This window comes from Nicotiana tomentosiformis, chromosome 2, assembly GCF_000390325.3.
Source record: "Nicotiana tomentosiformis chromosome 2, ASM39032v3, whole genome shotgun sequence".
Classification (NCBI taxonomy): Eukaryota; Viridiplantae; Streptophyta; class Magnoliopsida; order Solanales; family Solanaceae; genus Nicotiana; species Nicotiana tomentosiformis.
In genome coordinates, this window is record NC_090813.1 from 23876119 (window position 1) to 23893732 (window position 17614).

Below are 17614 nucleotides of genomic sequence, written 5' to 3' on the forward strand. Positions count from 1 at the left end.
AATAAAAAAAGAGAAGTCTTTTATTATTTTGTTAAACAAATCTACCGATATTTTTAATAGTTGTTATTTTGTATGATATGCAAAATAAATTATTTTATTTCTCTTTTTATTTTCAAATTAGAATTATGAGTTTTATTTTATAGTTTAAATTTCCATAATAGAAATTTAATTAATATATACATCTTAATCTATTGCTTGGAATTATTTTATTTTTTAATATTTTCTTTAAATTTAATTATTAAAATTTTAGTTATATTTAAACTATATGAATTGTATTAATCGAAATTCTAATTATTAATCTTATAATTTTTTTTATTCTTAAATACAAACTATTATAACCATTTAATCTTCAAAATTATAATCCAAGAATTATTATTAGCTAAGTAATGGATTATGATTTTTATATTCTTATCAGGAGAATTAATTAAGTGATTGTTCATAAACTAAATGCTAATCATACAGTTTAGTTTATGAAAATTAAGTTTAGAAAAATTAATTAAATGGTTGTTCATAAATTAAATGTTTATAAACAGTTTAATTTAGGAAAATTCTTATTAGGAAAAACTTAGTCTATGAGCAACAATTTAATTAGTTTTCCTAATAAGAATATAAAAACTATATTCCATTACTTATCTAATAATCCTAATGGATTATAATTTTAAAACTTAAATGGTTATAATCTGTTTATGTTTAATAATAAGAACAACTATATTCATATTTAAAAGTTTTTAATGAATAATACAATTACAATAGCCAAGGAATAAAAGGAGAAATAAAAAATATCGATAGTCTTTTTTAACGAAATAAAAAAAAGGCTTCTCTTTTTTTTTTTTACTTTGAATGAATTCAAAAATCATAATTTTCTAATAAATATTAAATTATTTTAATTACATTGAAAAGTAATTATAAATATTAAAGTATTTATATCTAAATACTTAAACCAAATAACGAAAAGAAATAAAAAATAAAAAAGAAATAGAAAAACAAAATTTTGTTGTGGGCAGGAATCGAACCTTGGACGTCAAGGCCAAAACCAACTTTAAATCTAGTCTTCAACCATTGCACCAGCCAATAATTTTCTAATAAAAATTAAATTATTTTAATTATATTAAAAATTAATTATAAATATTAAAGTATTTATATCTAAATACTTAAACTAAATAATGAAAAGAAATGAAAAAGAAATAAAAAAAATAAAATTTTGTTGTAGGCAGGAATTGAACCTTGGACCTCAAGGCCAAAACCAAGTTTTTAATGGATAATACAATTATAATAGCCAAGGAATAAAAGGAGAAATAAAAAATACATTTCAGAAAAAATATAGAAAATATAATTAGAATTTTGATTAATAAAACTCATATAGTGTAAACATAACTAAAATTTTAATAATTAAATTGGAAAACAAAAATATTAAAAAATAGAATAATTTCAAGCAATAGATTAAACTGTATATATTAATTAAATTTCTCTTATGAAAATTGTAACTATAAAATAAAAATCATAATTCTAATTTAAAAATAAAAAGAGAAAAAAAATAATTTTGTTTTGCATATCATACAAAATAACAACTATTAAAAATATCGGTAGCTTTTTTTAACGAAATAATAAAAGGCTTCTCTTTTTTTTTACTTTGAATGAATTCAAAAATCATAATTTTTTAATAAATATTAAATTATTTTAATTACTTATGAAAATTAATTTTAAATATTAAAGTATTTATATCTAAATACTTAAACCAAATAATGAAAAGAAATGAAAAATAAAAAATAAATAGAAAAACTAAATTTTGTTGTTGGCAGGATTCGAACCTTGGACCTCAAGGCCAAAAACAACGAGCTTTAAATCTAGCCCTCAACCATTGCACCATCCAATATTTTTCTAATAAATACTAAATTATTTTAATTACATTGAAAAGTAATTATAAATATTAAAATATTTATATCTAAATACTTAAACGAAATAATAAAAAGAAATGAAAAATGAAAAAGAAATAAAAAAACAAAAAAAATTGTTGTTGGCAGGAATTTAACTTAGGACCTCAAGGCCAAAACCAACTTTAAATCTACCTTCAAATTCCCTTTAAAAATGAAAGTCTTTTATATGCTTTTCCTGGGCCAACACTTTGCTTCTTTTATGGACATTAAATTTCCTTTATATGCTTTTCCTAGGCCATGTGTATTTCAAAAAGAAAGAAAGAGGAGATGGACGTTAACGTCGTTCGTTAAAAAAAGGATATAGCACATTTAATTAATGCGTTATACCTATTTTTGTTCTCTTTCTTTTTTTTGCCATAGTTTGGGCGCTTGAATCTAATTAAATACTATTTGGGTTCCAGACTCCAAGCTTGTCGCAACTAATCTGTCAAACAACCTGTTGTAGTTTACAAGCATAGACATGTCCTATATGTTAGGATCAAAATAATCAGGTAAAACAAATCTTAAATGACGATAAATCAGACAACAAAAGAAAAATATACCAAACAGACACAAATATTTAATTTGGTTCAATCAATTAACTTACGTCTACAGGCGGAGATGAGCAATCCACTATATAAAAGAGAGTACAAAATATCGAGAGAACAACCTCACGAAGAGATAAACACAAGTGAAAAACTGACACTTGTCCCGAAATTCTCCCCCTAAACAAGACTCTCAAACCCCATATGGCAACATTGTGGATGCTGTTGAATGAGAAGGAAGGACCCTTATTTTATAGAATTCAAAATATTTTCCTCCAATAAAAAGGAATAGCCAAATATGAAAGAATTATATTTTCCTTTTCGTAAAAAGAAAAATAATTATGATAAATATGTTGTCCTTCCTTCAACAGATAGGAAAACTAAATATGCTAAGAAAATCGGGATAAATACCTAACACTATAGACAACTGCTTTTAGATTGTTGAAAGTGCAACACACTTCTCCACTTTAGACTGCCATGATATAGCTCCCCCTAAGAAAGTAAATAGATATTCAGTAATGGATTTTCTATTATCAGTATCACCGGCCATATCAACATCGGTATAGCCCTTCAAGACTGGATCTGATCTCCCAAAATACAAGCATTCATCTGAGGTTCCTTTTAGATACTTGTTTATCCACTTCACAGCTTCCCAATATTCTTTCCCGGGATTGTCAAGAAATCTGCTAACGACACCGATAGCATGAGCAATATTAGGTCTGATACATACCATTGCATACATCAGGCTCCCGACGGCAGAAGAATATGGAACTTTAGCCATACTTTCTTTATCTTCCTTTGTTGTAGGACATATTTTCTTGCTCAACTTCATATGACCAGCAAAAGGCGTGCTAACTGGTTTAGCACTCATTATGTTGAAGCGTTTAAGCACATGTTCAATGTACTTCATTTGTGACAGCAACAACTTTCGATTTTTCCTATCTCGGACAATCTCCATTCCTAGAATTTGCCGTACTGGACCCTAGTCTTTCATGTCAAATGGCTTGGAAATATTTTCCTTCAACTTGGCAATTAACTTCTTGTCTTGTCCTACAATCAGCATGTCATCCATATATAACAACAAGATGATAAAGTTATTGTTAGAGAATTTCTTATAGTATACACATAGATCTGAAAAAGTCTTTGTGTACGTTTGACTTCTCATGAATGAGTCAAACTTTTTGTACCGCTGCCTTGGCGCTTGTTTCATCCCATAAAGACTCTTATTCAACTTGCACACCATGTGTTTCTTCTCTTTTACTTCAAAACCTTTTGGCTGCTTCATATATATCTCCAAATCTCCATGCAAAAACGCAGTTTTCACGTCCAACTACTCAACTTCAAGATCTAGGCTAGCTGCCAAGCTCAAGATTGTTCGAATAGAAGTCATTTTGACAACAAGTAAAAATATTTCATCAAAATCAATACCTTTCTTCTATTCGAAACTTTTTACCACCAATCGAGCTTTATATCTAACAAGCTTGCCATTTCAGTCTTTCTTGAGCTTAAAGACCCATATACACTTGAGTGGTCTTTTGCCTTTTGGAAGTTCAACCTGTTCATACGTGCCATTCTTCTATAAAGAATTCTTCTCGTTTTGCATGGATTCCATCCACTGGATTTGTTCTGGATGAGACAACACTTCCTTGAAGTTCTCTGGCTCCCCCTCATCAGTGACGAGGACATATTCTAAAGAAGGATTCCTCGTGGATTTTACCTTCTCTCTTTTGAATCTTCTCAAAGGTTGTTGTTCTTCTTGTTGTTGCTCTTCTTCTTCCTCTTGTGGACTAGGGTGCTCGCCCTGCTCAGCAACCTCTTCACCCACACCTTCCGTGTTCCATTCTTCACCTGTGGAAGGATTACGTACATATACAGTAGTAGCAGTAACAAAGTTAGTGACTGTACCATTATCATTTTGTCTTTGTTGATTGATCACCATCAATCCCGACCATATCTTATCTAAAGATCACATCTCTGCTTCTGATGATCTTTTTCCTTTCCGGGTCCCACAATCTGCAATCGAACTCTTCATCTCCATAACCGATGAAGATGCAGGGAATAACTTTGTCATCCAGCTTCGTTCTCTGCTCCTTCGCCACATGTGCAAAAGCTTTACTTCCAAACACTTGCAGATAGAAGCACCTCTTTGTTGGTCCAAACTTTCTCCGGAATATCAAAATCTAATGGAATTGATGGACTCTATTAATCAGGTAATAGGTTGTGCGAGCTGCTTCACCCCCAAATAATTTAGGTAGTTTTGCCATTTTGAGCTTACTTCTCACTTTTTTGACAATGATGCGATTCATCCTTTCAGTTACACCATTGTGTTGTGGGGTTCCAGTAACTGTCTTTTCATGTCTAATTTCATGGCTTGAGCAGTAGTCTTCAAACTCCTTTACAGTATACTCTGCTCCGTTGTCTGTCCTGAGACGCTTCAATTTTTGACATGTCTCCCTTTCTACCAGAGTATGGAATTTCTGTAAAACTTGAAATACCTGGTCTTTTGTTCTCAAGAAATAAACCCACAATTTCCGTGAAGCATCATCAATAAATGTGAGAAAATATTTGTTACCTCCCATTAATTCTAAATCCATTGGACCACAAACATCATAATATACTAAATCAAGTATATTTGATTTTCTTCCATGAGTTGCTTGAAATGATACCCTATGTTGTTTTCCAAATAAACAATAATCACAAGAATTCACAGTTGTGCCTTTTGCAAATGAGATGAGTGACTTCTTGGATAGTATTTGCAATCCCTTCTCACTCATATGGCCCAATCTCCGGTGCCATAAATCTGCAGGCGTATCATTTACAGCCGCATGTAATCCACTTTCACATATCTCAACGGTTGTCTTGTAAAACGTGTAGGCAACAACTCCTTTAGCAATCACCAATGATCCCTTGGTGAGTCTCCACTTCCTATTGGAGAAGTGATTCTAGTACCCATCTCGATCGAACGCGATCCCTGAAATCAATTTCATTCGCAGATCTTGCCGCATGTCTTTTAGAACTAATGTGCATCCGGCATTTGTCTTGATACAAATATCGCCAATCCACACAATCTCTGAGTTACTGGTATTTCTCATCTTGACCATCCCAAGTCTCCTGTTTTGTACCTACAGAAGAATTCTCTTACCAGTGTGGCATGGTAGGATGTTGTTCTGTCAACCATCCATTCTGACTCTTGGCTTGCGAAGTGTATGCATTCTTCCTCTTCGTGAACAAAGAGAACCACTGAATCATCGTTGTGCACTGCAGCAGTTGTATTGTCATCATTATTTTGGCCACTGCTCTTGCCTTGACCTTTCTTTGGGCACTCTCTTTTGAAGTGATCAGGTTGACCGCAACTGTAGCAATTCCTACCCTTTGATTAGTTCTTGGACTTTCCATGAGCTTTGGATTTATCACGGCTACTCGATGCTTTATAAAACTTTCTTCCTCTGTTTTCCATGATAAGAGCCTTCCCTTGATTTTCGGGATTCTTCCTCATATTATCATTGAGTAGGATGACTGATGTGACCTGACGAGCTCGAAACACACACTTAAATTATGCTCGCTAATCAAATATAGTATAATATAATATCGTATCCACATGGGATTGGATTTAAACAGTATTCTGGTAGTTTCTGGCTTGATTGCTATCCAAGATAATCAACAATTGAGATTTATATGATTTCTAACTAAAATTAACTAAGAGTCTAAAACTATTGACTAATGACAATCGAAATAAGGAATAAGCAAAGAAAGTTATCAGTGGGAGAATATAGGATTTTGATAGGATAGGTGCAAGATAATTACTTGGGATCTAACTCTAGATAATTTACTTCTAATGTTTAAGTGAGTCTCTCGAATTCACTCAATTATTAGTTCACACGTTCAGCAAACCTCCTCTCTTAATTAAGTCTCAACCTCGCGAGATGAACCAATTTAAGCACTTGAAGATATGGAAGAATGCGTAGTGGATCAGTCTTTAGGAGAACCTCTCTCGATTATCCTCCTAACTAGGTTTATTCAATGATTCAACTAGCCTCTTTCGATTACTAAGAAGAATGAATGAACTCAACAAACAATATAATGCAAAGATATCACAAGTTATGTCTATCTCGATTACATGAACAAGTAAATATAGATGCAACAGTTAAATCATCCAAAATTGCTTCAATACATAAAACTAGAGTTATAATCCATAAACAATCATCAATACACCAAATCCATCAAACCCTAAAAGGAACTACTCTATAGACATGGAGCAATTCATCAAAATAAAATTAAAGTATAGAAAAATATAAATTCAATCCAAACTCGGGTCTTGAGTGAGGAAGGAATGATGAAATCCTCGTGCTTTTGCTCCTCCAACTCCTCCTTGGATTCCTTAGGTCTAAAGTATGTCCAAAAGTCCAGAAAATAAAGTTTTTTCATGTATTTATATCAAGTAGGGTCGGGCCCAAATGAAATCACCCATTCCTAGCCGAAATAGGAAAACTTGCAAACTTATTGCTTTTCATGTGTTGCATTGTGCATAGAATTAGTGTTTTTTCTTGTCAGACCACAGAAACCCAGCCTCTGAACTTTGTCAAATCTTGACACAAAATTATACTGTTGTATCGCACAGTGCGTCGTCCAGTGTATCACACTAGTGCATTTATTCAGCTATTGCTTCTTCCTAGATTTTTGACGTCCAGAAGTGATCCTCGACCCCCGAACATGATCCCGACTTAATCCTTTGGGCTTCTACTCAGACTTCAAAGCTCCAAATAGCTCGAATTAGTTTCATAACATCTACATAACTCGGAATCACTCATGCAGGGCATAAAACACATAATAAGTACAAAATACTAGTAGTTAAAGTTCAACACAAGTAAAGTGCAATGAATTAGAGTGCAATAAGTGACTAAAATACGAGATTATAGCCTACCATCAACACCCCATACTTAAACCATTGTTTGTCCTCGAGCAATCCAACTAAACTTCATATAGGCACGACCTTTTTCAATAACTCTCATAACTCATCACACCAAGAATACTCTTCCACCTTCACATCAATATACGTCAACTCCCAACTTCTTTAAGCACAAATACATCAAGAGTTACCACTATCAAGGAGTGGTTTTTTGCCACAATACAACTATTTTTCTTTTTCTTTTCTTATTCAATTCAAGTGGATCTTACTTTTTTTCAAAAACAATGCACCTTTCTCCTATTTAAATAGTTCCACTCAAAAGACAAACCAACCACCCCACGCTTTAACTTTTACAAAGTTCATAACAAATTCAAGTGCTCATGAGAGGTAAAAGGTTCAAATCAATGGTCAATTCAAATAAATAGGTAGGATTTGTAATGTGGTTGCCAAAAAAATATGATTACAGGCTCAAAAGGGGTTAACTAGGATGCCTAATAATTAGGTGGGTAAATATATATCTGGCTCAACAAAGAAACGCCTATATTATTTCCAAGACTGAATAAAACTAATATTTTGCTTTGCAAACACACGGGGCAAGTTCTAGAAATCAAATACAATACATAGAATAACACAAAACCTTACACACACATGGCACATAACTCAATCAGAATCGGACTCATCAAGACATTCTCGTCAAATAAGTTAAGCAAAGTTAAGATCATACAATTTAGGGCACTTATACAAGAGTCAAAAACTAAGCCTAATCGTCACAACTAAAGCACTTACTATTCTTAAGGCATAATAAAGTCAAGAGATATTGCCTTCAATTCAAATCATAGCACAAGGTTTCCTACTCCTAAAATAATAAACTAACTACACCCAGTTCAAACAAAACTCTTGGAAAAGAACCGCGATACAAAGAAAAACCAAGGGGGAATTAATACACTTCCTAACAAAAGAAAAGCTTTTTTATCTTTTTCTTTCGACTTTAATCCCTTAAGAAACCTATTGAGTGATATCCATCGTCGGAAAAAATTGAAAAGTTTTCAATTTTTATGGGTTTGTATTTCAATTTTCTTTTCTATCTCTAACTACTATAACTAACAAAAAGAAAACTAAATACAATATACATACATACAAATATCCCCCACCCACACTTTAAGTTGTGGCATGTCCCCAAGATACACAATTAAAAATCATAAGGTAAAGAAAACTTTTCTGAACATCTAGTCTGGGTCTGAGTCGAAGTCGGGCTCAATTCCCCACCTTTGGACTAGTGCACACATCCATGCCGATAGCTTCTTCTCAGCCTTTTTGGGGTACATCCCACACTTATCTTTATCACTCAGTGCAGCCTTCTCTTTTGAGCCCTTTACTTTTCATTCAATACTCGCAGTTGGTTTTTCTTTTTGAACCCATTTTTCTATATTCATATAAAAATTCACAGTCTCTTCACCCACTTTAAGCATAAGTTTCCTCTCGTGTATATCTAATATATCTCTATTCGTCACTAAGAATGGTCTTCCTATGATGAGGGGGACCTTCTTGTTTTCCTCCATATTCACCACTATAAAGTCTATAGGAAATACGAACTTATCCATCCGAACTAACACATATTCTACTATCCCCTCGGGTATCAGAGTCTTTTGGTCCGACAACTGCAAGGATATTGGTGCAAACCTTATTTCTCCAATCTCTTTCTCCAGTTTCCTGTATATAGATAGAGGCATTAAATTAATTGAGGCACCAGAATCACATAGTGATTTATCAAAATGAATAGTTTCTACAGAGTAAGGTATAGTAAAACTCCCTCGATCTCCATATTTTTGTGGGAGTTTATTTTGCAATATCGCGCTGCAATGCTCTGCGAGCTTGACCACGAAGGTCTCTTCTATCTTTCTTTTCTTTGTAAGGATCTCCTTAATAAATTTGGCATAAGCAGGCATTTGTGAGAGCACTTCTGTGAATGGTAAGTTTACATAAACCTGTTTCAGCACATCTAGAAATCTCTCAAACTGCTTGTCCAGTTTTTCTCTGTATAGCTTTTGGGGAAAAGGTAAAACAGGCACATGCTCACTCTTCTCAGGTTTCTCCCTTCTCGGATTTTCTTCCTTTTTCTTATTCTCAATTTTCATCGGGCCTTTATTCTTTTTATCAACAACATTCTTCAGTTGCTCCCCACCTTCTTTTTCAAGTATCATCTCTTTTTGGATTGGGGTGGGATCTTTGAACGCTTGTCCACTTCTCAGAGTTACAATATTTACTGTTTCTTTGGGATTATTTTCAGTGTCAGCGGGGAGAGTACCTGGAACCCACTCAGATAATATTGTTGCAATCTTTACCACTTGTCTCTCCAGTTTTCGCAAACCAGTGCCCAATTCTTTGATAGCTGCTACATGAGCATCCAACCTCTCATATGTCTTGATAATGAAAACCTTCATTAGATCCTCTAGACCAGGCCGAATGGGCTGTTGAGGCTGAAATTGCTGCCTCTGCTGATTTTGGTATGATGGAGCTCCTTGTCCCTACGGTCTAGAGTTATTTTGGTGCCAAGAATTCGTAGTACCTCCAGGTGAACTCTATGAAAAACCATGGTGCATCTGACCCATTGCATTAAAATTGTAGTTTCCCACAACATTTACCTCCTCGGTTGAGGCTTGACACTCATGAGTAGGGTATCCTCTTCCACATATATCATAAACTGCGTGAGGCTCACTTTGTATCGAGGCTAAGGTCAGCTTCCTTATCTCTTTGGCCATAGCATCAAGCCGTACCTGCACAGATATGTTAGCATCAACCTGGTGAAAAACAGTTGATCTTCTTTCCGTACTCTCAGAGGGCCATTGATTTGCATCTTCAGATAACTCATCAAGAATTATAACTATCTCCTCTGGAGTCTTCTTCATCAACGGGCCTCCAACTGCATTGGTCAATATTCTACATGAGGCCTGTGTCAATCTATCCCAAAAGTCCTGGAGTTTCGTCCAGAGTTCAATTCTGCTATGTTGGCACTTTCGAACAATATCCTTAAACCTCTCCCATGCTTCAAAAATAGTTTCCGTATCTTTCTGGCAGAAGTTATGGATTTATCTTCTAAACATGGCCGTTTTAGCTGAGGAGAAATATATATAAAGGAATGTTCTGGTCATATCCTCCCATGTTCTAATCGAACTTGCGGGTAAGCTTTGAAGTCGCTGTTTTGCATTGTCTTTGAGTGAAAAATGGATTGCCCTTAAATACACCGCATCTTGTGACACACCATTGTATTGGAAGGTATTCATAATCTCCTCGAAGTCCATTAGATGTGTATTTGGATCTTCGGTTGGCTTCCCTCTAAAGACACATCAATTCTGAAGGGTTTGAAGCAACCCTTGCTTCATCTGAAAATTGTTTGTTGCAGTTGGAGGTGGTTTAACACTTGATGTAGACCGGTCTAGCATAATTGCCAAGTAGTCTCCCAGGCATGTGAGCTATATTTCCAAACTGGTCTGCAGCTAAGGGTCAACAATTCTCCGACCCCTCTCTTCTTAATAGATAATCTGCGCATCTCTAATAGTTGCTTCCTCAGCATCCCGTGCAGCTTGTTCTCTTCGTTTGGCTACTTCTCTCGCAACCAAATCTACATTATCATCACTGATTCCAGCCATATCTTTGGTTGAGGATTTTCCAACCTTTTCTAATGTCTCGGTGAGATTTATTTCCTTCCACAGTTGTCGCAGTTATTTTTCAATTTCTGGCTCGTATGGTAGCACTTCTTTCGCAGAAGCTCGAGTCATGCACCAACCTCCACCTGCAACCTGCGCATATCAAAGAACACCAACCGTAAAAAGAGAAAAATAAAATTAAAAATAAAAAAAAATTCCTAAATTAGCACTACAAACTATTTCAAACACTATTGATTGTCAATCCCCACCAACAATGTCAAAATTTGACGAGCTCGAAATACACACTTAAATTATGCTCGCTAATCAAATATAGTATAGTATAATATCTTATCCACATGGATTGGATTTAAATAGTATTCTCATAGTTTCTAGCTTGATTGCTATCCAAGATGATCAACAATTGAGATTTATATGATTTCTAACTAAAATTAACTAAGAGTCTAAAGCTATTGACTAATGACGATCAAAACAAGGAATAAGCAAAGAAATTTATCAGTTAGAGAATATAGGGTTTTGATAGGATAGGTGTAAGATAATTATTTGGGATCTAACTCCAGAAAATTCACTTCTAATGTTTAAGTGAGTCTCTCGAATTCACTCAATTATTAGTTCACACGTTCAACAAAAACTCCTTTCTCGATTAAGTCTCAACCTCGCGAGATGAACCAATTTAAGCATGTGAAGATATGCAAGAATGCGTAGTGGATTGGTCTTTAAGAGAACCTCTCTCGATTATCCTCAAAACTAGGTTTAATCAATGATTCAACTAATTTCTTTTGATTACTAAGAAGAATTAATGAACGAAAGCAACAAAAATAATGCAAATATATAACAAGTTATGCCTCTATCGATTACATGAACAAGTGAATATAGATGCAACAGTTAAATCATCCAAAAACGCTTTAATATATAAAAATAGAGTTATAATCCACAAACCATCATCAATACACCAAATCCATCAAACCCTAAAAGGAACTACTCCATAGACATCGAGCAATTCATCACAAATAAAATTAAAGTATAGAAAAATATAAATTCAATCCAAACTCGGGTCTTGAGTGAGGAAGGAATGATGAAATCCTTGTGATGAAATCCTAGTCGGGCCCATACAAAATCACCCTTTCCTAGCCGAAAAATTGCAAACTTATTGCTATTCATGCGTCGCACTGTGTGTAGAAGGGTGCATATCATTAGTGCTTTTTCTTGTTAGACCACAGAAACCCAGCCTCTAAATTTGTTAATTTCTGACACAAAATTACATCGATGCATCACATAGTGCGTCGCACTAGTGTATTTTTTCACCTGTTCCTTCTTCCTTGATTTTTTACGTCCAGAAGTGATCCCCGACCCCCGAACACAATCCGAAATTAATCCTTTGGGCTTCTACTCAGACTTCAAAGCTCCAAATAGCTCGAATTAATTTCACAATATCTACATAACTCAGAATCACTCCTAAGGCATAAAACAAACAATAAGTACAAAATACTAGCAATTAAAGCTCAATACAAATAAAGTGCAGTGAATTAGAGTGCAATAAGCGACTAAAATACGAGATTATAGCCTACAATCATGACCTCCTTTAAATCGATGGTATCTCTACCATGCAGGATGGTTGTTGCCAAATTATCATAGGAAGATGGAAAAAAGTTTAGAAGCATGATAGCCTTATCTACTTTAGTGATTGATTCTCCAAGATTTACCAGCTGCGTGATTAATCCATTGAACATATTTAAATGGGACAAAAAATTTGTACCTTCACTCATATGGATGGCATAAAGTTATTTTCTCAAAAATAACTTGTTTGTTAAGGATTAGGACATGTATAGAGTTTCTAGTCTTTTTCATATACCACATGCACTTTTTTCATCCCTGACATTATTGAGTACTTCATCGGACAAGTGCAGTCTGATTTCTTATCCATGTTTGCCCAATCCTCGACTTTCATGGTTTTTGACTTTGCCTCTTTACGATCTAATGCAATGTCTAACTCTTGTTGGATAAGTAAGTCCTTCATCCTTCTTTGCCATATGGAGAAACTGTCATTACCGTTAAATCTTGTACTTCATATTTTACTCATGTCATTTGTTTTTGTCACAAAGTAAAATTGACCGTAAATAATATTTTTGTGAATGAGCAGAACCTGTGCTCTGATACCAGTTGTTGGGAATATTACCCCTACAGAAATAATATTCACGGTATACGATTGTAATGAGAGCGAATTACTAAAATACTATAACTAACGGTAATAATAAGAGAATCAATGACACCACATTTTACGTCGAAAACCCTTCTGAATAAGAAAAGAATCACGGCCCGAAAAGAGCAACTGATTTCACTATAGCAAGGATTTTATAATTTGTGGTACCGAGTAAAATACCCTAAAAAGCACTACAACACTCAAAAGAAATAACCCTCTTTTGATTTTTCCACCTCACTATAATACCGCTCAAACTCTCTATATTTTTCCTCACAAAATATTTTGTTTCTTACTCTGTAAATCACTCTCTTTCTCTTTGTTTGACGTGTTTAACAATTCAGAGCAAGACACCTATTTATAGTGCTTAGAATCACTTCATTGATATCATCAATGATGTCATGTTAATGACAAAAGTCAAATATTTATTGTGAAACCAAAGAAATATTTTTCATAAAATCTTCCTTACTATTCCTTTAGTTGGCTTGATATTTTAAAGCCAAAGAAAGATGTCTTCCTTTCATATGGGATGGACCCATCAACAAGAAGACTCAAAATGCAGTCACTTGTTTGAACTCTAAATGATTACCTGTTGTAGCTTCCTAGAAAATTTAGAGGTCTAGATATACTGCTAAATACAATGCTAAGAAAGACTAGTGTGAAGAGGTCTATATCTTTAATTACTCTCTTTCACTATTGCTTCAGAGAAGCAAACCATGTTGTAGACAAATTAGCCTCTTTGAGTTACAAAAACTAGACATACTCAGACTTTTCAGAATTTTGCTTCCATGCCAAACCATGGAAGGAGCTAGGTAGTTATTTTGGCAACTCCCTTATTTCAAATGTACCCCTTTTTAAAGATGAATAAAATGCTTAGTTGGTATTTTTTTTAATTAAAAGAAAAACACACACTAAGTACTATTATAGTTGAATTCGAACTTAAACTCTTCACGTTATCACTACTATGCTTAGATGAATTAAACAAGTTAGAGTGCATATATTCAAGCTGTAATGAACCCAATTTCTCAACACAAACACAGACTTGTATATTATAATCACTGAATGGAATTACACGGAAATAAGAAATACTAATAGAATGAAGAAGAACTATTAACTTGGAATTAGAGGAATAAGGAAAGAATAACCACACTAAAAGATAGAGATGAGGAGCGCAGACTTTGCCTAAGCATAATCACAATTTGCATAATTCCCAAAACTGTCGATGAATCTCTTTTATCCATTTGGTCACATGCTTCCCCCCTCAACCTAGATCCCAAGAAAATCTCTTATTGGGATGTTCAATTCCTTAGCCTTTTCGTAGTTTAGCCTAGGCCCAATAGCTTGGACTGACCCATAAGTATTATCAGAGGTATCCATGTTCACAACAATACTCCCATCCTCAATAAGAACCTTGTCCTCAAGGTTCGAGTCAAGAAATCTTGAGATCAAAGGCTTTGGTAAACTAGTTGTAGTTATATTGAGTTCAATAGGTGTGAAGTTCACTAGATGGCAGGCACCGACCAATTTCTCTTGAGCAGATTTAAGAGCACTATACCAAGATCTATTAATGTATGGCACAACAATAGTGACTGCATAGTGTACTTTATCCTGTCTCCTAGAGTATGTCCTTGTAGCATAGGTATAGTGACTGCATAGTGTACTTTATCCTATCTCCTAGAGTATATCCTTGTAGCATAGGCATAGTGGATGTGATGATCTTTGAAGCTTTAGGCATAACTTTGGTTCTCCCATGTTGGTCAACATATGGGTCTTCAAGGTCAAAAGGCAAGAGACAATCAACAAGCTTTTCCAACTTTGACCCCATCTGGTTTATCCAAGCAATTATAGTATGCTGGTAAAATATTCTATTGCAGGAGCAACCACAAATCAATTCCAAAAATCTAGCATTGTAAGCAATTACAATACGAGTTACAACATCTTCGAGCATAAGAGTGGAGCTACCAAAGATCTGTTCATTTGAAGCACTAACATAAGCGACACACAAGCGTTTGATAGCTCCTCTTCTAATTGAGAGATTCCCAACGACAGGACAAAGTGCAAGCACAAGCTTACTAGACTTGACAGACTCAAAAGCACCAAGAAGCATCTCATGGAAACCACTATAGATGGTAGTTGGTGGTATAGAAGACTCAAGTACAGTATCCCTCTTGCCATAGAGTATCCCTCTCTCGTTGTCCAACCAACAAACTTTGACATATACATACTTAACAATCAGAATAATCATGAAGAAATCTAGAGAGAACCATGACATATACTTAAAAACTCCCTCATGTTTTCTCAACTGAAGGCTAACCGATGTAACAAACTTGTTAACCATATGAATAGACCGTCCATGATAATCAACACATTTCAGAAATCTCAAGAGATCGTCATCCAAATACTCAGAAAGCTTAAACACATGTTGCCTACTCGGATATGAGTTAACGAAGGTCGCTTCTGCGAAGCCCCCCTTCCCATGTCAGGTCCCTTCCGCTTCTGCGCTGCCTCCTTCGCATCTGCAATCTCGCAGATGCGGAACTCACCACGCATCTACGACCTCTACCCACACTGCTCCAGCCTACTTCTGCAATCAACATGCCGCTTCTGCGGGCTCGCACCTACGGTCAATCTTGCGCATGTGCGATTACACTAGAGTTGGTGCCTTCAGCCATTCTCACAAGTCTAAATTTGATCCGTTAATCATTCGGAATCCACCTGAGGTCCCCGAGACCTAAACCAAACTTACCAACCAGTACTAAAATATCATACGGACTTAGTCGAGTCTTTAGATTACATCAAGCAATGCTAAATATACAAATTACACATCGATTCAAGCCTAATGAACTTTAATACTTCAAACTTCTACATCAGACGCCGAAACCTATCAAATCAAGTCCGATTTATTTCAAATTTTGCACACAAGTTATAATTGACATTACAGACGTATTCCAAATTCCAGAATTGGAATCAAACCTCGATATCAAAAAGTTCACTCTCAGTCACACTTGCCAAAAATCATCCAACTTCCAACTTTTGCCAATTGACCCTTAAATAATCTACGGACCTCCAATTCAACATCTGAACACGCACGCTCCTAAGACCAAAATCACCATACGGAGCTATTGGAGCCATTGAAACTCTATTCCGGAGTCGTCTTCACACAATTCAAACTATGGTCGATTCCTAGAACTTAAACTCCCATCTTATGGACTATGTGTCCCATTTCACTCCGAAACCAAAAATAAATCCTCCTGATAAGTCACAAAACCCAAAAAATAAAAAAGAGGGAGCAACAAATAGGGGTTCGGGTTTAGTACTCTCAAAATGGCTGGATCTAATACTGGCCGGTCGTTACAACATGTCCTCAAAAGATGATGTTCCGCTCCGACGGTCAAGGCTTCCATGATCTACTCGTAAACCAATTGCATCACGTGAATAGATGACAGTAGAAATTTCTATAACCGCAAACACCTGCAATTCAAGCAACTCCAACTTTGTCCTTGTTGTTGAACATGAATAATTAGAAAGGAGGTATGTGATGCCAACCACATCACTAACCAAGACAGCCAATGAAATTACCAATCCCTTCTCGCTTCCACCCTTCCAAGTATAACTGGATATAATTATAATTTTTTGGACCATATTTCTGTATAGTATTTCATTGTGTGGTTTGACAATAAACCAAACCTCCCTATAGGTTTTCCATTGAGTGAATCACAGTCCCACATGAACAGATAATAAGCATACTAAATTCAACTTGATAGCTAATATTCCTGGATCCCCTACACAAAGATCCATCATAGTACCACGAACAGTGACAACAAGGAGATTTACACCAGGATTAAATGGAAATTGATTCGAAAGACATTGACCGATAAAAGTGTTATCAGTACGACAAGCTGATTTCTCAGGAATTCCCTTGAAATTGACCATAACTATGGTCGAATAATCCTTTCAAGTGTTGTTGAATTTCATTAAGAAAGCAATATGTGGTACACTCTCCACCATTAGAATACCTTCATCTTTTCCATGGTCAACATCAGGTATCATTTCATTTGAAGATATTTCGCCTGGTAAAATCCCATCTGCATTCTCCATAAAATTTTTACCAAGATATAGATTCACAATAGTCTCAGGCTCCGTGAAAAAGTCAGCAAGATACAGTTTATCCCAGGTCTTAAATTCAATGTGTTGTTCACTAGTGCCACTATCAAGCGAAATTGCAGTAACATACCTCTCTGACATATCTCTATGAGCACTTTTATCAAAACGTTGGACTTTACTGCTTGCGGGACATGTAGCTTCTAAAGAAAGCATGCCGATTGGAGAATCAGATTGTGCATTGACAAAAATATTGGAGCATCAGTTATGTAACATTGCGTCGAACACCG

At 35.1% G+C, this 17614-nt stretch overlaps 1 protein-coding gene and 1 non-coding gene across 2 annotated transcripts; one reads left to right on the top strand and one right to left on the bottom strand.

Annotated features, from left to right (window-relative positions):
* Positions 1–8743: 8743 nt before the first annotated feature.
* On the bottom strand, positions 8744–9805 carry LOC138904488 (uncharacterized). The gene has a single exon (XM_070192986.1). The coding sequence runs from the start codon at positions 9803–9805 to the stop codon at positions 8744–8746; it is 1062 nt and encodes a 353-aa protein (XP_070049087.1).
* Positions 9806–10358: 553 nt separating this feature from the next.
* Positions 10359–10465, top strand: LOC117274230 (small nucleolar RNA R71). Its single transcript, XR_004504325.1, has one exon. It is a non-coding gene; the product is annotated as a small nucleolar RNA R71 (small nucleolar RNA).
* Positions 10466–17614: the final 7149 nt, after the last annotated feature.